Source organism: Leopardus geoffroyi, chromosome A3, assembly GCF_018350155.1.
Source record: "Leopardus geoffroyi isolate Oge1 chromosome A3, O.geoffroyi_Oge1_pat1.0, whole genome shotgun sequence".
Lineage (NCBI taxonomy): Eukaryota > Metazoa > Chordata > Mammalia > Carnivora > Felidae > Leopardus > Leopardus geoffroyi.
Genome location: NC_059336.1, coordinates 85,852,277 through 85,875,787, shown reverse-complemented (window position 1 = coordinate 85,875,787; position 23,511 = coordinate 85,852,277). Strand labels below are relative to the sequence as shown.

At 44.6% G+C, this 23,511-nt stretch overlaps 1 protein-coding gene across 4 annotated transcripts; it reads right to left on the bottom strand.

Moving 5' to 3' along the window:
* Positions 1 to 6,524: 6,524 nt before the first annotated feature.
* On the bottom strand, positions 6,525 to 23,144 carry PROKR1 (prokineticin receptor 1). Of its 4 annotated transcripts, XM_045446302.1 has the most exons (4): positions 22,004 to 22,582; positions 20,196 to 20,296; positions 19,378 to 20,020; positions 6,829 to 10,016 (listed from the first exon to the last, which is right to left on the bottom strand). In XM_045446302.1, the coding sequence occupies exons 3-4, from the start codon at positions 19,860 to 19,862 to the stop codon at positions 9,320 to 9,322; spliced, it is 1,182 nt and encodes a 393-aa protein (XP_045302258.1). In that variant the 5' UTR covers positions 19,863 to 20,020; positions 20,196 to 20,296; positions 22,004 to 22,582; the 3' UTR covers positions 6,829 to 9,319. The 4 variants fall into 4 exon arrangements, with proteins under 4 accessions (XP_045302255.1, XP_045302254.1, XP_045302258.1 ...); XM_045446299.1 differs by lacking the exons at positions 20,196 to 20,296; positions 22,004 to 22,582 and adding an exon at positions 22,589 to 23,144 and having other exon boundaries at positions 6,525 to 10,016; XM_045446298.1 differs by lacking the exon at positions 20,196 to 20,296 and having other exon boundaries at positions 6,525 to 10,016.
* Between the last annotated feature and the right edge of the window lie 367 nt (positions 23,145 to 23,511).

Genomic DNA, 23,511 nt, shown 5'->3' with positions numbered 1-23,511 from the left:
TAAGTGTAGCGTACTGACCCCATGCTCTGAAATCAAACCAGCCTGGTTTTGAGTAGCATGCTGACTACTCACTAGACAAGTATCCCTCAGGAACAATATTACCACAATCCTCATAGGGTTATGAGGATTAAATAAAATCACACTTCTAAACTACTTATTACAGTATACAGAAATACTTGATTACCTAGAACTAATAGCGTAGTATATTATTATTATATTCCATGTCACAGTAGCCAGAAAAAACATTTAAGCAAGTTTTATCCATAAAAAGAAAAACTTGCTTATGATACAGAGGATGCACTTTGAAAGTCAAGTAAAAAAAAATCCTCGGAAGTGTGGTAGAGACTAAATTAGAATTGTTCAGATGAGATGTACTAAGGTACTAATATACCAAAGAATACTGATATGTTGTTCATGCAGTTTGACAATGTAACTTGTCTTGAAAAGATGGGCATAAGGTAGAAGACAAAATGTACTTAGAGCTAGCTGATATTGAGCCATTCTCGGTACCCAGTTACGTAGGAGCAGAACTCCTTAAACAGTGACTTAAATCACATGGAAGTTTATGTTTATCTCATTTAGGAGAAGTGTAGAGATAGTCAATCCAATGCTGGTATGTATGCCCAGAGCTACCATGGGCCCATTATTCTTCCAGCTCTCAGGCCGACCATCCCTACGGTGCAAGCCTTATTTTCATTGTCCAAGATGGCTGCTGGAGCCATTACATCTGCATTCTAAACTACAGGATTTTGAAAGGCGAAGAGAAAGGTATTTCTCGTTTTTTAGCAAAGTAAGTTCCATACTTTCATAAGTTTCCTCCTAGGGTTTTATTGGCAGATACTTGGTCACATGATCATCTTTAGCAGCAAGGGAGCCTGTGAAATATAGTCTTTACTCTGAAATAATAATTTGGTTCTCTTACTGAGGAAAAAGAGGGTACTGGAGAGTGAGAAGAAACTAAACTCCCCAGCCACACCCAACTCATTCTTCTTCTCTGAATGTTCTTTATCTCTCTCTCTTTTCATTCCTGGCTCCTCTCTCTCTCCTTTTTCTCAATGACTATTTTACTTTTCTCTATAGATTCCATCCTTTCAATTTTTCATCCATTCCAAACCTCAATTACTGAGTTTATGTGAGAAGAAGAAGGTGTCAAAAGGGCTGGTCTGTAGTCCATTTCTCTCACTATAACCAGGGGGAGATTCCCAAGGTGAGAAGGTAGATGGCCCTGTCTAATGTCCATGTAAACCTGTTGATTACTGGATTTCCTGGAATTGACTAGAGATTTTATATGAAAAGAGCCCTTATCTGTAAAATTTCTTTGGCAGGATATTCGTATTTCAGGATCATTTACAGTAAATAAAACTAGAATCTGTGCCAGAGAGGAGGTAGGTGGGGAATGAATGAAATGGATAAAGGAGATTAAGAGTACACTTAACTTGATGAACACTGAGAAATCTATAGAATTGTTAAATCATTATACTGTACACCTGAAACTAATATAATACTATATGTTAATTATAATTCAGGAAAAAAAAACCCTAAGATCTGTGGATTTAAGTCATGATCTCTAACAAAAAATGTCATAAAATCCCTGTGATGATTTGTGCTTAAAAAAAAAAAAATTGAGATGTTTCATAGCTTAAGTGTTCTCTACCCAGTGTAGGGTCTGCAAACCTCATTTAGAGACCTCATCTTTTATTTGGGGGCAAAGACTATGTCTCACACAGAAAGGAAGGACCTGCATAGTCACTGAATTGTATTAGGCAACCCCTGTTCTTGATTTCTTGAAATTTGAGATTATTAGCAAAGCTTGACACTGAATAAGAGCTCTAACTTGTAAGGCTAATCTGACATCTGACCCTTTATGATAGTTTGATGTGGATGGTAGCCACATCTATCTAACTTCCAATTTTCTGCTAAATTCCTCTTCAGTATTTCTAACTACTTGCTGGCTATTCCTAAATATTTTATCAGCACCTCAAAATCAACATGTCTAATAATAAACTTCTTATCTGCTCTAAATAAGTTCCTGCTCCTGAATTTTCAGTCAGCGTCCTCCCTTCTTATTCCTCCTTCCTTATCTCTAGTAACACTAAAAAACCTTCACTCCATCCATCTTTTCCTTTGTATTTTTATTCCCTCCTTATTAGTCTTTCTGATTCCAGTTCTTCTGGCCACTAATCAGTCCATTATGTTAATCTCCCCATAACACTCCTCTACACAAACACAATAGACTTCTGGGGAAATACAGTGAAGAAGACACATACATGATCATGAAACCTAATGAAATAAACAACAGTAACATACACAGTTGACCCTTGAATAACCCACAGTTAGGGAAGCCGACCCTAACCTCCTTACTATCCACACATTCAAGAATCCAAGTATAAATTTGACTCCCCAAAAACTTAACTACTAATAGCCTACTGTTGACTAGAAGCCTTACCAATAACGTAAATAGTCAATTAACACATACTTGGTATGCTGTATGTATTATATACTGTATTCTTATAATAAAGTAAGCTAGAGAAAAAATGTTATTACAAAATAAGGAAGAAAGAGTACATTTATACTACTGTACTGTATTTATCAAAAAAAATCTGCATATAAGTAGACCCACATAGTCCAAACTCATGTTGTTCAAGGGTCAACTGTGTATAGATATAGATAGATAGATAGATAGATAGATAGATAGATATTCACCTTGGAAAGAACCAGATGTAATATCAAGTGTATTATCCAAGGTGAGTAAAATGGAAAGGAGCAATAGGAAAACTGTATAGGGTTATGCAAAAAGGAAAGGGGGTGGAGAGAAAGAGAGGAAGGAAGGAAGGAAGGAAGGAAGGAAGGAAGGAAGGAAGGAAGGAAGGAAAAAGAAATATGAAAAGACTAGAACCTCCAAAGTTCTACTCTGGAAGAAATAAATATCATGGGAAAGAAAAGAAAAGAATACAACAAATGCTGGAAATTTTAAATGCATAAAGAGAATATGAACCAAGAGATACATATATCAAATATAATGAAATAAAAAGACGTATTTCAGGGCTAAAGATGTTCTATATGTCCACCCAAGAGTAAAGCTCTGTTCGAAGGAAACTCACTCCCTTAATCAGTGACACAAAAAATAATAAAAACAAGTTTATGTTCAACTCAAGAAGATATGAAAGACCAACAAAATTAAAGTGAGGAAAACAGCAACAAAATAATTAACGTAACAACATAAAGTAACAAACGAAAAGAGAGCAAAGCAGTTGACTTGATAAGTGAATCTGCAATGCTCCTTTTATAGGATTTTTTTCTTGTGCTTCCCAACAACAAAATGTCCCATCTCCTTAAGCCGGATCATTAACAGACAAGAGCAAGAATTGTGCCATTCATCTTTGTAACATCACAGCCTAGGACCATAAATGTTTGTTAAAAAATGATGTGAAATAGTCTTGAATCTCCAGGTTATAAAAAGATCCTATCTGGCTTCTCAGATGAATCTTTGCCACACAGATAAGGATTGGGGCCACCAAGAAGGTACAGGGCAGAGAGTCAGTGAACCACAATGCCTTTGGAGGTGTCCTCACAAGAATGCCCCATGAGGATCTACTGATTTAATTCCATTTGAATGTGTGTGCCTCTTCCTGTGATCTCCATCTCCACCAGTGCCCACTTGGGGGTGTGTTTGCCTAGGCAACACCTTCCCTCAAGGAAGGTCTTCTTCACCAGGTCAAGGCTATGAACATGGATGAAGAAAAATTCACTGTTATTCTCACTAACCAGTAACTAAACTTCAGCATTTCCCGCCATTATGACATAGACAACAAGTCTATGTATTACTACGTAACAACCCCTGAAACTGTTCCCAAGAGACATCACAGATATTTTATGTCACCTTGCAGTCTGGGGAAAGACCTAAAAACTCATTCACATTCATCACTGCTTCCAAATTATGGTAGTTGTTGGCCCTGATGCTAAACCCTGTTTTTAAGGCATTAAATAAAGATTTCATATAAAGAAATGTAATATAAAGATTTATACAGCTATATCATAAACTTTAAAAATATTTTAATCACATTTTAAATTATATTCTTTCTTTGGCATTCCTATGGATTTTACTCAATAAATTTGAAAACATTATTTGAAATTATTTGAATTGAATTGAACATTATTCAATTGAATTGAACTGAACATTATTTGAAAACATTATTCTGAGAAGAGGCTACAAACCACTTGATACTAGAAGCACCCAACACCCCCAAATGTGAAGGACCTCCACATTAGGGTCAGCTGCTGAGGATGAATAAAACTTTTCATAGAAGAAAAAATAAAGGTGGGAGTGTGCTATTTTCAGTTTTTGAGAAAAATCTAGTTAGTATAGGAGGTGATTTATCACTTCATGATTTGGTTTTCTAGAAAGAATAAGGAAGGCTGAGGAAAAAACATTCTGAGGCTGCGATCAAAAGCATGAGTCTGGGTTCAAATCACAGAGAACCATTCAATCCTCGTGTGTCCCTGGGCAACTCCTCTGAGTCGAGACTCAGTTTCCTCATCTGTAAAGTGAGGCCGCCCTCCCCTCCCCGCCCCTGCCCCATCTTAGAGGACCACTGTGGGGATGGAGCAAGACATTCCTGTGCGGTGCTCGGCTCAGCCCCAACACAGGATATGTGCTCCTTGTGTCAGTATTCCAGTTAGCCAAGTTTGTTTTCAACAGCGTCCTCTTCCACAGCCTTTCACTGATTTTCTTCCTAGTTTTGAGCTGCATCCCTCACCTCCATTGTACAGACCTGCTTCGTGAGGTTAGTTTCTGTCTCTCCTTACATCTCTGTGCTTTTCAGTTTTTCGGTCACCTGTTCCAGGGATGACCATCCCTTTGCTGTGGGAGAAGTCTTTCCCCCCAGAAATAAAATTGATTTCTGTTTCCGGGCGCAGGTAAAACAGCCATTTCTCTTATGTGAAGTATTCTCCCTCTTGCTTCTCTACACCTCATTTGTTCAGTTCAAGCCTCACCTCACCCAAAAAGCCACCACACCTCTCTCTTCACTGGTGGTAGGAGGCAGGCTTCTGACGCCACCAAACTCTGAACACGTAGGCCTTCACTCTAGTGTGGACATTCAACCAAGCATGGCTTCTTTCTCTCTCTCCTGCTTTGCTAGGGCAAGATAGCCTTCTCATGAACAGCCTTGTGTCTTTCCTTTTATATTCCTAGGCACCCCCAACTAGGCGAGGTGAAGAAAAAGCAGTGATAAGCCTTTTTTTAGCAGTCTTCCCTTAAACCCCCTGGTCTCCATGTCTGTGCTGTGAGTTCCCAGGGATAAGATGAGCTAAACTTGGCTTGGAAAGGAACCAGGAATACTTCTGCTTAACTCCTTAAAGGTCTCCAGAGAAGGCCTGGCTGGAGCTGAATAGTCACCTGAAGGATTCTTGGGAAAGATCCTTCTCCTTCCAAAACTGATGCTCCCGGGTCGGCTTTAGCTCAAGCGGTTACTTCGCATGTGGTTACCAAAACTGATGCTCCCTACACGCATGAATTCTGCAGTAGAAGAATCCTGGACCAAGCTTTAGGGACTTTGGGGTTTAACCCTGGCAGTCACGGTGACCAGTAATGAGACTTTGAACATCTCTTTCCCTTTCTGGCTTTCAATTTCATCCAGCATGAAATGAATTATGTGAATTTAATATTCTCACACTCTATGAAGGAGAACTGGACTCATTTTTGTGGGTATATTCCAAAATGTATCCGATTTTTCAAGAAACAGGACTCATGTTTAGGATTTTCTGGCCTTCTCACAAATTCTTTAACATTCCTTTCCATAAGCATGGAACTTGTTTCACGCTTGAGGGCTTGCTGTGGTGACTGCCACATTGCTGTGTTCTAATGCCTTTGATTTAAGAAATTACTTTTCAAATGTGTAATCATTAGGCAAAATTTCCAAAAGCTCTGTTGTAAATCTGCCTTTCTCCTTTGCTTTAGTTAAGGAAATGGTTTGATTTTACAAAATCATGTCTTTATCCTTCTGTATATGACAATGTGCCCATCTCTTCGCATATCGAAAGTGTGTAAAGAACAGCAAAAAAACACATAAGCACCAGCATCACCTTGTTGGGCTCACCACCAGGTTTTGGAGACACCACCAGCTGAACAGGCTACCACTCAGCCACTGATGTGAACATGGTGTGGAGTCTCACTTTCATCTCCTGGTTCATTTTGCATGTGCAGACATTAAGGCTACCCAAAGGGTTAGCCTTAGCTTATGTAACAGGCATAAACAGGTCCTCAGATTTCAAGTCCTGGCATTCAGATGCTGAAAAGCATTAATGGTTTTACCAGAGCAGACTTATAGGAAGAAGATATAAATCAGTGAAATTTCTTTAGGACAGAGAAGTTCAAAGGCAAAAAGAGTATGAGTTAGCACTGTTCTCACAATTCCTGTGATCACGGAATCAGCATCTATTCAGTGCTCAAAGAAACATCACACTATGATTCAGAAAAGGAGGAGGAAGAGGGATGAAAATTACAGGCACACTATGGTTGATGATTATATATGTACGGGTTTTTTTTTATTTCACTTGATCACAGCACAACGCTTCCACTCACCACAAAGTCACAAGCAGACACAACATCTAGAAATATTACAGATAGTTAAACAAATGAAAAATTGACACATTTTAGGCTGAAAAGCAAAAAGAGGTTTGGTTTTCACATATAAAAAGCTCCTATTTTTTAAAAAAAAATTTTAATGCTTATTTATTTTTGAAAGAGAGACAGAGCTTGAGTAGGGGGTGCAGAGAGGGAGACACAGAATCCAAAGCAGGCTCCAGGCTATGAGCTATCAACACGGAGCTCGATGTGGGGCTTAAACTCACGAACTGCGAGATCATGACCTGAGCCAAAGTTGGACACTTAACCGACTGAGCCACCCAGGTGCCCCAAAAAACTCTTATTTTATTGTCAACTCTTGTTTAGCAATCCTAATGGAAAAGGTGAACATAACCACAACTAATTATGTCATTTTATTATTTTTTGGTCCAAAGCTAACTTTCCTGATTTTAGAGTGTAGTATGTAATTTTATAAGAAATAAAAATTGCCTTCCAAGGTATGTTGGATTTAGGCTAATATTTTAGTTTTTATTCTCTGAGAGTACTCTGATTCAGCTGTAGAGTGAGTCTGCTGGATGACGAATAGGAAAAAAATAAAGAGGTTTTTGAAATATGTCTTCCAGGGAAATAAGGTAACTATTAAAAAAAATGAACTTTGCTGGCAAAAATGAAGAGTTGACTATATTTGGAAGGAAATGCCATACAAGTGTCAGTTAAATAGCCTAATAGATGTGCTGCTCTAGAATTATTTGAGAGGGAAAAGACAAATCTACTCTTTAGCTATATACACTCACGAGACTAACAAAAGGTTGAGAAACAAATATCACGTTGCCCAGATTCATGCTGGCTGGGAACAGGCATAGGAACATGGTCACAATACTTCCACAATTACAAAGATGTTCTGATTCTGAAGTTTCTAAAACCCTGAGCTCATCTGACTGCAGACACTCTGCCATTTCCTGTTACACTTTCACCATCAAGTTTCACTGCCTTGTTGTACCAGGGTGTTGTTAGGAACGTAACTCATATAGCACGGCTAAGAGAGGTAAAGGAATAATTCACACAAAGAGTAATGAAAAGGGGAGATGGTAAGGTTTCCAGATACATAAGCCAAAGTGACAAGTTTTTCTTTGTCAGGCACACTATACACAGTTGTTGGTCCATTCTTCTGATTACTGGGGCGGCTGAAAAGACTTTACCCACATGTTAGTTCATTGGTTCTTCACAACCACCTCATCAGTAGTTATCACAAGTATTATCTTTGTCCCCTCTGAGAAGCTTTACCCAGGGTCACACAGGTGAAGAGCCAAGGCTGGATCAAATCTTCTGGTTCCAAAAGTCCAAATTCCAAAATTCAGAATACCAAACAATAAGGGTATGTTGGAAAGTAGGATGAGCCCTCAATAGCCTGTGGAGCCACTGAATCTCCTTGTTGGGCCCCCACCAACCATTTGTACATCCCTTTCTTTCTTGGGTGCCCAGGGCTGTACCACCAACCTTCACCATCTGCCACTGGATCACATGGCTTCGTTTATACTGAGGGGTAGAAATGCGCAGGTCATCTGTCCCAAGAGTACATCCATTTTAAAAGAGAAACAAGTCTTAATCCGAAGAATTAATAACTATGATGGGCTTCAAGCACCAGTGACAAATACATCTTGCCCTCAAACCATAATAATGAGGGTGACAGCTGGTGGAAATGGAAAAATGGCTGACAGCCACATCCATGAGGTGTGTCTACTTTCAAAGATTCTATGCTTCACAAGCATGGATACATGAGAAGGAAGAGAAGGACTTAAGGAGAAGACCTAATTGGTCCAAGCCAGTATAACTAAGAGGTAGAAGCAGTATCATCTTTAGACCCAGAAAACCTGAGCTCCTGCCCTGAACCCAACAGGCTTTCAGTGGTCCTTCAGCTGCACTCCTCCCCATGCAGTGAGAAGTCCATGGAGCCAAGGGAACACACTCATCCTGAGCCCAGGCCTTCCCTGGAGCAAGTCAAAATACACAGAACCCTTTAATAGCCTGACCAAAAGGCTTTCAGGGTGTGTGGCTTCTCCTGATGATGAGCCTCACCATGTGTGGGCACAGTTGAGGGGTAGCCATGGAGCAGTGTTGGGGAGGAGGGCTTGGACAGAACTTGGTCATGCATATTGAGGTGTCCATGTACATGCACATAAAGTTTCTCACAGTGAGAGTAGGGACCAGGGATGAGAAAAGAAGGGTTGAAGAAAGAACTAGGAGCCTGTGTTTGTATTCAAATATTAGGAGTGAACTCAAGACCAAGAACAGTCCTAGAGATGGACTACATCAGTATCTGATGAGTACTCAAGATGGCCAGAGAGACCCTCACCCTACAAACACATGTCCCATAGTCCTAGATGCCTAATTGGGTTCCCTTCTGGAAAGCCTCTCATTTCAGGCTATGCCCCAACATTTGTCTTGGCTGAATCCTTATTTCTTTTTGCCAATTAAATGTTGTCAACATATATGCATTTCACCAATGCCTACTCTTTGCATACATTAGACATTCAGTGACTGTTGGCCACTGGGGATGATATCTAGTCACATCAGTTTTATAAATTCCGAGCTCCTTGAACACAGTGTTCACTAAGCTGTCCGTTACCTCTGCCTTCTGCCGAAAACCAAGAGTTCTTGGTTGATAGTCTGTATCTAGCACTGGTCAGTGTCCCAAAGGTCTGTCTTTGTTTAAACTTTGAAAGGTCCATCCAGTTATTTTAGTCTGATGCAGTCCACCTCTTCAGTTGCCGGCACCCCTGTGGTTTTAAGATCAAGATCCGCGCTGGACTTACTCCCATTGTAAGAAGACTTCCAATGGAGCAGCATGATCTTCTTGAAGTACTTGATGGTGTTGTTCTTGACGGTCACGAAGCACAGGGTGTTGATCATGCTGTTGCTCATGGCGATGCACTCCACGACGTAGAAGGCCGTGAGGTAGTGCTTCTCCTTGACGAACACGGTGGGGAAAAAGTCGCGCACGATGGTGAAGCCATAGAAGGGAGCCCAGCACAGCACGTAGGCAGTGAGGATGCACATGAGCACCAGCACCGTCTTCCTGCGGCAGCGCAGCCGCTTCCGGATCTGCTCCGTCTGGAAGCCTGGGACCTCCTTGAACCAGAGCTCCCGGGAGATCCTGGCGTAGCACAGGGTCATCGTGACCACAGGGCCCACGAACTCGATGCCAAAGATGAAGAGGAAGTAGGACTTGTAGTAGATCTGCTGGTCCACTGGCCAGATCTGGCCACAGAAGATCTTCTCTTGGCTCTTGACAATGATGAGGACCGTTTCGGTTGTGAAGTAGGCTGAAGGGATGGCGATGAGGATGGACACCATCCACACCAGGGCAATCAAGCCAGTAGCTGTTTGATACTTCATCCTGGGTCTCAGCGGGTGGACGATGGCCAGATATCTAGTACAAGAACACAAATGGGTTCAACCACTGTAATGAGGTAGTGCTGGATGGTGATATTGTTTTTGCAACATGAGAAGGTGCCACCGAATGGCACATGTGGAGGAAAAACAACCATGTGAGCTTTTCCAGAAAGGCAGACTTGAGTGCAAACTCCGGTTCTACCCCCTTACTAGCTATCACAACCTTGGGCAAATTTTGTTCAATCATTCTGAGTCTCGGTTTCATTACCTGCAAAAGTGTTTGTTTGTTTGTTTGTGCTAATAGATACACAATTTTTGGCACAGGTTTAGACATGATATATACTCAATAAATACTAACTATTATTAAAAGTAGTAATAATGCCTCCCGTTGGTTTCTGGCCTGGCACTATTCCCAGGTCTTTCTTGTTTCCAAGATTACTCCTCCTAATTAGCCCATAGTTTTTAGAGCTAAGAGGGCCTGATAATTCCAAAGAGTTGTCGGGAGACCTTGCCCTTTCCAGTGGAAGCAGTGGGCAACGTCTTCAATCTACATTTTTAAAAATTATGCTTCAAAGGTAAAAGAAAAGCATATGACCATTTACCTTATTTTCCAGGTGTAAAAATGGAGCCTGGAGACAGATGACTGACTCTCTCAAGGTCATATACCACAGGACCCTTGATAGAAAACATTTAACCCTATCTCATGGTAGATGTGAAAAATCAATCAAGAATATACATGAATGTTTTTTTTTTTTTCAACCACAAAGCACCAGACAGTGAAAGATATTGCTTTTGTTCTTTCCCAAAAAACCACACTGCTGTTGCCACAGTGGTCCAGGAACGAAGAAAGAGCACTTTCTGGGGGATGTGAGTCATTTGTGTGGTATGAAACCCTCCTTCCCAGAGAGAGAGCACATACTTATGCAGAGAGCTCTGGTTTCCTGGAAGGCTTTCCCTGTCTGGCAGGGGGTAGAAGTTGGAGAAGGAGAAAGATGAGGAGTGAAGTGGGAGGGAGTGATAAATAATGCTGGAAATAAACACATTCTCACGTGTCCATAGCTTATCCCAGGTAGAGCCAAGAGCAAATGTGAGAGAAGCCTGAAGGAAAGCCAGACCAACTTTATTTCCTTTGAAACTAATCCCTTTTAGGTCATCGTTCTTAGGATTTTGATTGGAAGAGGAGGTTCATTCCTATTTTTTTCCTGATTATATTCCTGATGTGTCTGTCCCTCCTCCCCCCAACATAGGCAGCCAACTCCATTGAGTGTCATTTGGAGAGTTTACAGGAGTGAGATTCCTGCTCTCTTCTAGAGATGTCAGATGAAGTTGGATGGGTTGTGTCCACCCTCTGGACACCTAGCGGGCTGCCTGACATGCTGTGCCACCAACAGAAATCTCTGGCCTCTTGCTGATCTCCCAGGTGCTGAAGGGTGGAATGCGAATGTCTGCAGGGTGTTGGCAATGCTTCTGTCAATGCACATGTATGGACCCTTCATAAAGACCACAGTGCTCCTGCTATATTAAGTGCACCAAACTTGCTCAGACTCATGACAAAAACTAAGAGTTTAGCACCTTTGCTTTCACTCACTCTCTCCCTCTTTATCTGCCCTGCCATGTTCTGTTGATTACTTTGTCAAAGAATATTTCCATATTTATACTTGTTAACCATATGAATTTTCACTATATTAATTCTATTCCTTCCTTTCCCAATAACAACTTCCTAAGCCTTTGTGATGTTTCAAGGTCAGAGTGTTTTTTCAATGAACAAATAGGAAAGAATGCCAATCTAGCAGAAGACCATGAATCCAGTCCCAGCTTTGCCACAAACTTGTTATGTGATTTGAGTCCTTTTTCTTAGCTCTGTGGGCTCAATTTCCTCATCCATAATATTGAAATATCACCGGCCTTGCCAACCTCACAGAGATACTACGAGGCTCTAATTAGACACTATGAGGTAGGGAAATTGAAAGACTCCATAAAAATCTGCTTTTTGCTCCTTTTCTTGCTTCTATTCTTGCTAGACACTGCACCCCCACTTTACATGTGCCTCAGAATGCAAATAGTGTATGTCCTCCTTGTAAGGGACAAGGAGTTAATGATTTCTTCAGACTAGATAGCACCTAAGGAAGGACCAGGTGAGAATGACCTGGCGAAGCCATCATATACATATTCCAGACCACTGGCTCTAAACATCCCGATGCATCATTCGAATAACACCTGGGCCCTGGTCTTTGTTCTAACCAGTTCCATGATGCCTGACAGGGCACGTCCAGCAGACCACCATCCCCCGTAAAAACCCCAGACCCTAAACAAAGGGAAGACTCTCTTTCCTTTCCTTTCTGAGTCTCCCACTTTGTACGTGCACTCTCTCTAAACCTTCAGTAAACTCTTCCACCTCCTTCTGGCTCACATTTGCTTCCTGTCCCATGTGCAGCCAGGGGCCCCCTTGGCTGGTACTGCAGGACCCCTTCTGGGTCCTCAGACCTGGTCTGCTGGCATTAACTGCACATAAACAACCACAGGCTACTAACATACAAGAAATGGTTAGCAGCCTAAAATGTATTTTTTTCAGGGGCACCTGGTGGCTCAGTCAATTAAGCGTCCGACTCTTGATTTTGGCTCAGATCATGATCTCATAGTTTGTAGGTTCAAGCCCATGCTGTCAGCACAGAGCCTGCCTGGCAATTCTCTCTCTCCTCTCTCCGCCTCTCCTCCACATGCTGGCGTGTGCGCGTGAGCACGCTGGCTTTCTCTCTCTCGCTCTCAAAATAAATAAATAAACTTAAAAAATAAAATAACATGTATTTTTTCAAAGCTATTCTGTATACACAGAAACTTTTTTTACCTGTTATTGGCAAATACTTCATTTTCAAGTTCTCTGCTACTTTTTATTTCATTGAATCTATTTATTTTTACATAAAAATTAATCTTCAGGGTAATCTGTGACTCCCCATCAGATGTTTATTTCATCTTGGCTCTCCCTGCCTTCACCCCAACTCCATTCCCAGGGTTAGAACCAGGAGCTGTGCAAGAGTCCTTCCAAATACATTTACCAAAAGGAAAATTGCAAAAAAACTGTTTCAAGGATTGCCACCAGTCTTGGCTTGTGCTAGGATCAGAACTCCAGAACTCTAGCATTAGTTTGTGTTTGTAAAACAGCTTGTAATTTACAGAGCATTTTCAAATCAACTTTCTCATTACATATCCCCAAGTCTATTGAACAGGTAATACAGCAAAGATGGCCATTTCACAGATGAGCAAACTGAAGTTTGCAGAAGTTAAATAACCTGCCAAAGGCCACACAGCTAGAAATTGACAGAACCATGGTCCAGGCTCATCCATATCTTGCTCCAAATCCAGTAGGGTCTCTAATATGACATTTGTCCCCTCTCTTTCCAATCAGAGCAAGCAATACCCCTTTTTCCTGGCATCCTAGCAGAATCGTCGCATCCTTTTCCTCTTTTCTCTCCATCACAGTTGGTTTCTGCTTATTGATGTTCCAAGAAGGAGTCGGGCAACTGGCAGCTACTTTCTCTGCTTATGCATATGCCCTTGGCTTGCCCTGTGTCTACCATTATAATGGCTCAGGTCCAGATCCACTTAGAGCCAACATTTCCCAGAGAACAAAGAATAAAGGCTGCTGGACAAAGAAATATCCAGGCAGTTATCGTGTGATGATGGTGAGCTTGGTGATTAAGCAAAGAATATTTGGGCTCCCTCTGTGCCCAGGACCCAACCCCAGATCAAACACGGAAATGGTGTTTACAGCAGCTTCTAGGCCAGTCATGAAATGGTCAGGGAATTCAGGACCCACTCCTCGGGCTGGTCAGCCCCATCAGTGAACTCACTGGGGAGGATTTGTGATTTCCTAAAGCTGAGCACAAGTACTCAAGCCTTAGCTGGCCCCAGGCAGCAGAGCAGAAGAGTGGTCAGTGGGCAGGCTGACCGGCCATTTCCCCTGGATTTTGGATAAAGAAGGGAGTGTCACCCAGTATCCCACATGCTCTGAGATCTATGGGTTCACATCAAGGCCAGTGCATGTGTCTCCACATCTAAGGGGAAACCCAGACCTTGGGGGACACAGTCCTCTGATAATCTTTTTCAGCTCCCTGCTTTATCAGGTTTGACTTCCTATATGTAGATTTTGAGATCTTCTGAAATTTGACCCTATCTTTTGTGATCTCTACTCGGCTTATGTTCCTTGTCCCCAAGGGTCCCTTAGATCTCCCCAAGGGACCTCATACCTCAAGCATTCCCACCTTATCTTTTGCAAACACTGCCCCACTACCCTCCTGGAAAACTTTTCCTGTCCTTTGCTGATTACCACTTGTTTAAGGCCAGTTAAATGTTCACCTCCTCTTGGAAGCCTCCTCCACATACTCCAGTATACAATGACCTCATGCTTCTGTAAATCCCATTTAAAAAAATTTTTTTTAACGTTTATTTTTAAGAGAGAGAAAGAGCATGAGCAGGGGAGGGGCAGAGACAGAGGGAGACACAGAATCTGAGGCAGGCTCCAGGCTCTGAGCTGTCAGCACAGAGCCCAACACGGGGCTGGAACTCACAAATGATGAGGTCATGACCTGAACCAAAGTCGGATACTTACCTGACTGAGCCACCCAGGCACCCAGGTAAATCTTATTTAAAATTTGTCCTTTACTTTATGTTGTTTCCTAAGTGTTATCCACCGTCCCCCACCCCCTCCAGATGCTAAGCTCCTCGAGAGCAGGGATCGCCTCTTACTTCTGTTATAACTTTTTGATGTCAGTGAATTCGGGCACCAAGGATTCCAGTAAAACTTCACTCTCAGCAAGTGCTTGGCACCGGATGAATAGGAATGGAATGAGTCATCGTGACAATTCTCAAAAAGATTGCAACCTCTTTTGGAAACAGGACACAAATGTGTTTACCTAGCCTGAGACTGGGAGGCAGTCTGAGGCTCAATAATAAAAGGTTGAAAGTGCAGGTGAAGAGGTTCGAGCCACATTTTGCAGACAATGGAGTTAGTAGAGGTCTTTCGAGCAAGAGTGGGGAGACAAGCACAAGATTAATTTAGCTGCAGTCTTGCTTTCTTCCCTCAGGCCACAGGAGCCTTTTCTCTGTTCTTAGAACACTTCATGTTTGTTCCTGTCTTGGGGCCTTTGCACTGATAATTTTCTTTGTCTGGAATGCGTTTTCCCTATCTTCCCAAGGCTGGCTTTTTTTTTTTTCTTTTTTTCTTTTTTTTCCAGAGTTCCCTTCAAATGTCTTCTCCTCAGAGACACATTTCCTACGTACCTGGAGTAACTCCCACCCTGCATCATTCTCGATGTCCTCATGTTTGTCTTTTTTGTTCGGAGTATTTGTCACGCTCTGAAATTACCTTCTTTGTTTGTGTGCCTGACTGTTACCTCTCTCCAAGGCAAGGGGCTTATTTTTCTTATGCACTGTCATATCCCCAGTGCTTGGAATAGTATCTGTCACATCAAAGCTGCTCTACAACAATGCTCCGTTTGAATGAATGAATGTTTAGCATGGATCGTGAGGGGTGGAGCTTTGGCAGAGGGGCAGAGCTGAGAGACACTGAGGCAAGGAGCCCAAGAGGAGGCTCTGACAGCCAGGCCTGAGTGAACAGGGAGGAGGTAGCCATGAGCATTAGCAGGTCCTATAAAGGAGCTGTGTTAGCGCAGAGGGAGAGCCATGGAGCTAGTCACAGAGATAGAGAAGATAGAAGATAAATAGTTCTGTTGTGCCATATCTTCATAGCTGCATGTCTTAGAAACTTTTATCATGTTTTTTAATATCACGTCATAAAACAACCACTTCAGTGAAAATGAAGAGGTCAGCCAATCGAAAACATTCATTAGTTTACCTGGGTTTGTTTTGTTGTTGTTGTTCCTTTAAGGATTAATTTAAGAATTATACTATCCACTGTTTATTTGGTGCTTACTCTGGCTTATGCCTTGTTCTAAACAATTATATACTATTTCACTTAATCCTCAAAGCAACCCAATACATTAGGTTTTCTTATTATTCCCTTTGTATACGTGAGAAAATTGAGGCAGAGAGATGTTAAAGAGCTAGCATGAGGTTCTAGGGTTAATAGGTGCTGCAGCAGGAGTTTAAACCCAGCAAAATAACCACTAACGCTACCCCTGCAATTTCATTAAATGAAAACAAAGGTATTTTTATAACTGTAGTGTATTTGGTATATCGAGATAAATATGAGTTGCTCAAGGGGGTGCCTGAGTGGCTCGGTCAATTAAATGTCCAACTTTGGCTCAGGTCATGATGTCATGGTTCGTGAGTTCCAGCCCCGCGTCGGGCCCTGTGCTGACAGCTCGGAGCCTGGAGCCTGCTTCGGATTCTACGTCTCTCTCTCTCTCTCTCTCTCTGCCCCTACCCAGTTCGAACTCTGTCTCTCTCTCTCTCTCTCTCAAAAATAACTAAACACTGAAAAATACTTTTAAAAAAACGAGCTACCCAAAACTAACCAAATAGAACATGAAAATCACTGATCAAATCCTGAACAACACATGAGGCCAGACAAAAATCAGTGAAGTCCTGCACTGCAAAACTGAAATTAAATGGTAAAAACACATAAAAATAGTGGGAAGCAAAGATCAAAACATCAGTAAGGGAACTTCACACCTTGGAGCAGCTGGTTAGTTGGTCAAGGCCACTGGATGGCCTGTGCAGGCAACACTGCTTTCCTCCTGTGTCTGGGTTCAAGTTTCTAATCACAACCCCACTGTAAACAATCGCAGTCCCAAGATACAAAGCATGTTCTCCAATTAATCTTTCTTATTGTATCTAAACTGCATTACATAAACTCACAGTGCACGAGAAGTGCCTGTAGGATTTCAGACAGCTGAGTTTGATATAAAAGTAGTGTATTAATGTGAAAAAGTTCAATAGAACAAGGTTGATTGATTCACACAGATATTACCTCTTACATGTTCAGAAGAACCTAGTACCCCTTAATTTATCCTGGCTCCTGTCCCCCTTGAAGCTACTCCCTTCTGCAGTGTTACCCCTTTTGACAAATGGCCCCCTACATCGTAAAGTGGATGGCACCCAGGAGTGGGAGCCTGCCCTGCCCAGGGAACAAACACTACCATACTCCATTTTTAGTGGCTGAGAGCACCCCCTCTGCAAATATGTCTTGCTGGAGTGAAACTTCAGGAAAGGGTCCTCTATGCTTTCAGCTTCTACTTTCAGAAAGGTCAGAGACAGGGTTCCTGGAGCTCTTCCTTGACAGCTCTAAAGGGCACTTAGAGCTGTTTGACTGGGCCCCTCCTGATTCACCCAAGGTCTGTCCCTGGGTGGATAAAATACCGTGGGGCTTCCAGACTGCTGTGGAGGACCCTGGCCAAAGTAGCCCTCTGCAGGGGTGACAACTCTGAGTACCTTCTACAGGTGACAGAGCCAGGGCTCTTTAAGCTGCTAACTCCTTGACATTCCTCCTGGGAGAAAAGAGGCTGAGGCCCCAGCTCACAATGCTTTTATTTTATTTTATTTTATTTTCAACGTTTATTTATTTTTTGGGGGGACAGAGAGAGACAGAGCATGAACGGGGGAGGGTCAGAGAGAGAGGGAGACACAGAATCGGAAACAGGCTCCAGGCTCTGAGCCATCAGCCCAGAGCCTGACGCGGGGCTCGAACTCACGGACCGCGAGATCGTGACCTGGCTGAAGTCGGACGCTTAACCCACTGCGCCACCCAGGCGCCCCTCACAATGCTTTTATTTTTTTTATTTTTTTTTTCAACGTTTATTTATTTTTGGGACAGAGAGAGACAGAGCATGAACGGGGGAGGGGCAGAGAGAGAGGGAGACACAGAATCGGAAACAGGCTCCAGGCTCTGAGCCATCAGCCCAGAGCCTGACGCGGGGCTCGAACTCACGGACCGCGAGATCGTGACCTGGCTGAAGTCGGACGCTTAACCGACTGCGCCACCCAGGCGCCCCTCACAATGCTTTTAAAGCCAGGTTCCTTCTCAATCTCCCCTGGAGAGTGGCCTGTTTCCAGGTTATCCAATCTCTGGTTATTCTGACTTTGGCTTCAGAAAACAGGTTCTATCTGCTGTGTTCCTCCCCGGAACACTGCCCGGGTTGTCCTGATTGCGGGGGCAGGCTAGACTCCACCAGAGCCCTGAGGCCATGAAACAGGTTGAGCATCTGTGCTCCAGGCTCTCTGGGTTAAGGGAGAGAGACGTGCTGTTCAGATCCAAGTACACGGAGGCCCTGACCCTCCAGGTAACTGGCTCTGGACTGTACCAAGGTGCTCTGGAATGAGAGTCAACTTTGGGCAGAGAAGCTTGCAAAGTTTTTCCTGAGGGAAAAAAACTACCCTGGTTCATTGGCACAGATGATTGTCCTAAATGAAAAGACTGAACATAACAGAAGAAAGATTTTCATAGACTGCTCTTATTGCGTTTATTTCCCATCACTAGAAACAGATCTTCTACATTGTCGCATGCAAACGTATGTAAAGGAGCAAAGCGATTAATGCAACAACCAAAAAGAACAAGTAGACATGTGTTCTCTTTTTCTTTCTTTCCTTTTTTTTTTTTTCAAATCAAATCTGTTGATCTTATTTTAAAATAAACCGGTTTGCAACAACATGGATGGAACTAGAGTGTATTATGCTAAGCGAAATAAGTCAGTCAGAGAAAGACAAGTACCGTATGATTTCACTCATATGTGGAATTTAAGAAACAAAACAGATGAACCTAAGAGAAGAAAAGCAAAAATAAGATAAAAACAGAGAAGGAGACAAACCATAAGAGGCTCTAAAATACAGAGAACAAACCATGTGTGGAGTTGCTGGTGGGTGTTGGGTGGGGGATGGGCTAAATGGGTGATGGACATTAAGGAGGGCACTTGTTGGGACGAGCACTGGGTGTTATATGTACGTGATGAATCACTAAGTTCTATTCCTGAAATAATTATTACACTATATGTTAACTAACTTGGATTTAAATTAAAAAAAAAAAAAAAGAAAAATTGGTGTTTGGGGTTGTGGTTGAGGGTGTTCACGGTTTAGTAGAGAAAATCTTCCTCAAAATTCCCAACTTGACTCAAGAAGTACTTGCCTGGAACTTAAACTTGAGCCTCCACATTTCTTCTTACCTATGTACCTCTAGACCTTGAATATCTAGGATACATCTAGGAGCACGTCCATAGCAGAGGGACCACAGGCCCTTCCCCCTGCCCAACTCTAGGGAGCTCTGCTACCTGTGCCTGCCCACAGCTGGAAAACTAGAACTCTCTTTACAGTCAATGGACCAACTTTTGAACCTCCACGCATCCACACCTATAGGAATACAGACACCTCTCATCAACCCACACCTACAGTAAAGGAAAGCACAATTCCGATGTTCCTTTCCTTGTTGTCTCCGGCACCCTTTTACTCACCTGTCAATGGCGATGGCCAGCAGGGCATTGGTGGAGACATAGAGAGAAACGGTGCGCAGGTAGTTGACAGAGGCACACATGACATGGCCATGTTCCCAGGACAGCTGGCGCACCACATAGTAATCCATCTCAAAGGGGCAGCAGACAATGGCCACCAGGAAATCAGAAATGGCCAGGTTGGCAATGAGCAGGTTGGTAAGGTTGCGCAGCTTCTTATAGCGGGCTAGGGCGGCAATGAAGATGAAGTTGCCAATGCCACAGACCAGCATGATGCCCACTAGGGCCATGCCAATGACGATCTTGGCAGCAAAGAAAGTCCTGGAATTGGTCACATCCTCGTCTTCATCCAAAGGCATATCATAGTCACCATAGCTGAAGTTGAATGGGAAGGAAGCAGCTTGGGCTCCGTGGGGGGGAAACACAGAAAGGAAGTTGGTGGAGGTGTTGGTGGTATTCTCATCCATGACCCCCGTGGTGATCTCCATCTGGCCAAATAGTGCTCTAAACAACACTGCTTAGAATTCCTCTGGGATGATGTGTGGGAGGCTGTCTCTCCTCTCTGCTCACACTCAGTTCTCCCTTAATGAGTCAGAGTGTCTTTGCCAGCATCCTTGGGGTACAGTATCCAAGCTCCATCCTAAGCCTTTGAAAGACATACAAACAGTTGGCTACATATATGAGTGAACTTGGCCAAATGTAAAGCCATCCTGTAACCCAAGCAGACCCATTAGCCACCTGCTCAGAATGAACATTGAGTGATGGAGTGGAAATAAAGGAACCATGGAGAGAGAACAAATGAATAAAAACCACATACCCACTCATACAGGAAAGGCTGGATTGCTATAGAGACAACCAGGCACTGGCTCAGTTTATTTCATTTCCACTGAAGATCTGAAATGTTGCAATTTTGCTCAAGGACCTAAGTTGAGGGTGGGGAAGCTATAGAGAATGCAAGTGACCTGCTCCAAATGTCACTCCCTGTCCTAATAGCTTGAACTTTGCCTTTGTGAAATTGTCCCATTCTGTGACTTAAAAGAAATTATTCTGAATATCAGCAACCCTGTCTGAGACAACCCTGTCTGCTCCCCACGAGCTGGTCTCCCTCCTCTGGCAGAACACTTCCTCTGGCAAAATCCCAGAACCTATCTAGTAACCCCCTTTCCCTCTCCTCACTAGGTTTCCTGTCCCCGCATCCAAGTCTGCTATGACCCTGGCAGACAGGCACAGCATTTACAAAGGCCTGTCCCCAGGCAGAGGTTGCAGGGTTGAAGTCACAGCCTAGTCACTGAGTGGCTTAGAAAGGGGGCTTTGGAGCAAAATCCTTCCTTGGCTGGTTGTGTGTCCTGAGGTAAAGAGCTTAAACACTCAGAGTTTCAACATCCTCCAGGCAGCAGATCAATAACATCTGTAAAGTGCAGAGCTCCCTAGAGAGGGAGGCTGTTACACACCCTAGGACTGCAAAGAATTACTCTGGAGTGCTCAGGCCTCCTCAGTCAGCTTCAAGGAAGGGGAGGGAAATCCTGACCCAGATGACCCCACCACATCACATAAAGGGGGTGGGAGTGTGGTTAGCTGCACTGCTGGAGACCAAAGCCCAAGAGGGACCCTTGCCCTCTCCCTGCAGTCCTACTCCCTCCCAGAGCCTGAAAACATCAGACCAAGTTGCTGGGATGTAAGAGGGCTGGAGTCTGGAGAGGGCAGGAAAGTATGGAAAACCTGAGGTTCCTGGAACAAAAGACACATAGCAGCCCCCCCCCCCCGCCCCCCGCACCCCTCACGACAGCTTGCTGCCCGCACTCCTCAGCGGCAACATAGCCAGAGCTTGTCTTTGGGGAACCCGCATTAAAATCCCTCTGCACCCCGATGAGGTCCAGCCACTACCTGCCTCTCTCCCCCAACTCCTCACCCCCATTTTTCTCCCCCTTGTATCCCTTCCTCTGAGCCATCAGTTCTGTCCTTCTCAGTCCCTGCCCTTTGTCCCTGTCAGGTGTGAGAAGCACAACCTGATCTGAAAGGTCAGAGGGGGCCAAGTCTTGGGGTCTGGACAGGTACAGCTGCAATCCTGGTGAGACAGTCCTCACTCCTTGCAGGCCCTGTGTATCTGGGAGGCACGCCCCCCCTCCCCAAGCCTGCTCCCGGAGGGTACCCTCCGAGCATGTACCTGGAAGGCTCCAAGTCAGGTTTTAAAAACAAAAGGTAATAAAAACTTCTTGGGGCACCGGGGGTGTTGGGAAATTTAGCACTAGGGGAGAAATTGTCCAGCGCTCTTTTTTCCCGTGTTCTCACCTCTCAAAGACGAACTCCTTTCCGTTCCCACCCAGTGTCCTCTGGGGCCCTGTGGTTTAGCGCTTGCCCCGCGGCCAGACCCTGCCCAAGGCTGGAAGCCTCTCTGCAGCCCCTGCCGAGAAGCCCGCTGGGGCTCCCAGCTTTCTCCTTGGAGTCGCGGAGGCTACTCCAAGGGCAGAGGGATGGGTAACCCGCCCGGCTCCCCTGAGGAAATGAGCGCGAAAGCGAGTCTCTGGAAAAGCCTCCTCCCCACTCAAAAAGCCCCCCCCCCCCGCACCCGGTGGCCGCGCGAGCCGCGTGGGGTCCTCAGAGCATCTCTCCGGGAGGGCGCGCTCCCTACCTGCGGCATCCCGGCGGGCGGACCAGGTGCGGTTTTTTATCCGGGGACGGAGACAAGAGCCCCTGCGCCCAGAGGCCCGCAGGCACCGGAGCGGTCCCAGCTCTTCCTCCTCTTCTCCGGGTTCGCTCCCTGCCCGGGCGGGAGTTACGCTCGCGCGCCGCCGCAGACCCCAGGAACGCAAGCCCCGCGGCAGGGCCACCCCCGGCCCGGGCCCGCCCCGCACTGGCGCTCCCCGCCCCCGGTGGCCGCGGGGCGCCCTGGGCACCGGCGGCTGATTAGAAGAGGCGTGCTCGGGCCGGGGAGCCGGACACGTCGGGGTCGCTGCGCGGGCGCGCGGCTGGCGACCCCGGAGTCGCGGCCGGGCCGGAGTGTCGGGGAAGCAGAAGCGGCAGCTGGCAGCGAGGACACGCGGGAGGGAGCCGGGCGCCGGGAGGCGCGCGCTCCCCAGGCTCAGGCTCCAGAACGGCCGCCGCGGGCAGGAACGGGGGCGCTGGCGCTCAAAGCTGGGCTCAGCGCGGGTCCGAGCGAAGTACCATCCGCCCGCTGTGCCCGCCCCCGGGGCACGGGACTTGTCCGCCGGCTCACCTGGTCAGCCCCGGCCGCCGCCGGCGGGCGGACACGGCCGGCTTAGCTGGTGGGATTTCAAAGAATCCAGAGGAGGCTCCCCTCCCGCCCACAGCACCGCCCTCGCTCCACACGCTGGGACCGACCCAAACCCCGCTCCCTCGGGCAAGCCCAGCTGGACGCCAGGGTCAGCTTCATTTCAGCAGCTTGGACCTTTGTGTAAAAGAAGCTCAGAGAACGAACTTCCAGAAAGCAATGAAGTGAGGGGATGGGGACAGTGTGGATGCTAGAGAGAAGGAGAAGTCCCCCGCCCACCAGGGATATCTGTTCAGAGGAAGGCTAGGATGACCAGAACCAACTTAACAGAGCACAGATCTCCTTCAAGTCTAGATTTCTCAAGAAGTTAAATATAGAATTACCCTATGATCCAGCAATTCCACTTAAAAAAAAAAAAAAAATTGAAAGCAGGAACCCAGATACTTGCACACTGATGTTCATAGCAGTATTATTCACAATACCCAAAAGATGGAAACAACCCAAAGGTTCATCAACTGATGAACAGGTCTTTTTAAACGTGATATATACATAACTTAGAATAGTTCTCATCCTTCAAAAAAGGAAAGAAGTGTTGGTGAGGATGTGGAAGAATTGGACCCCTGGTGCACTGTTGGTGGGAATGTAAAATGATAGAGCCACTGTGGAAAACATTATGGCAGTTCCTCAAAAGTTAAAAAATAGAATTATGTCATCAGCAATTTCACTTCTGGATATATACCCAAAGTCATTGAAAGCAGTCTCTCAAAGAACTATTTGTACACCTACGTTTATAGCAGCATTATTCAAATATGCATCAACAGATGAATGCATAAACAAAATGTGATATATACATACAGTGGGATATAAGTCAGCCTTCAAAAGGAAGGAAGTCCTGACACATGCTACAA

Excerpts from the sequence above, each read along its gene's own strand:
- PROKR1 (XM_045446299.1), bottom strand. The coding sequence starts at position 19,862 with ATGGAGATCACCACGGGGGTCATGGATGAGAATACCACCAACACCTCC. Across the intron at positions 10,017-19,377 it reads CTGGCCATCGCCATTGACAG|ATATCTGGCCATCGTCCACC; the intron begins GTGAGTAAAAGG and ends TTCTTGTACTAG.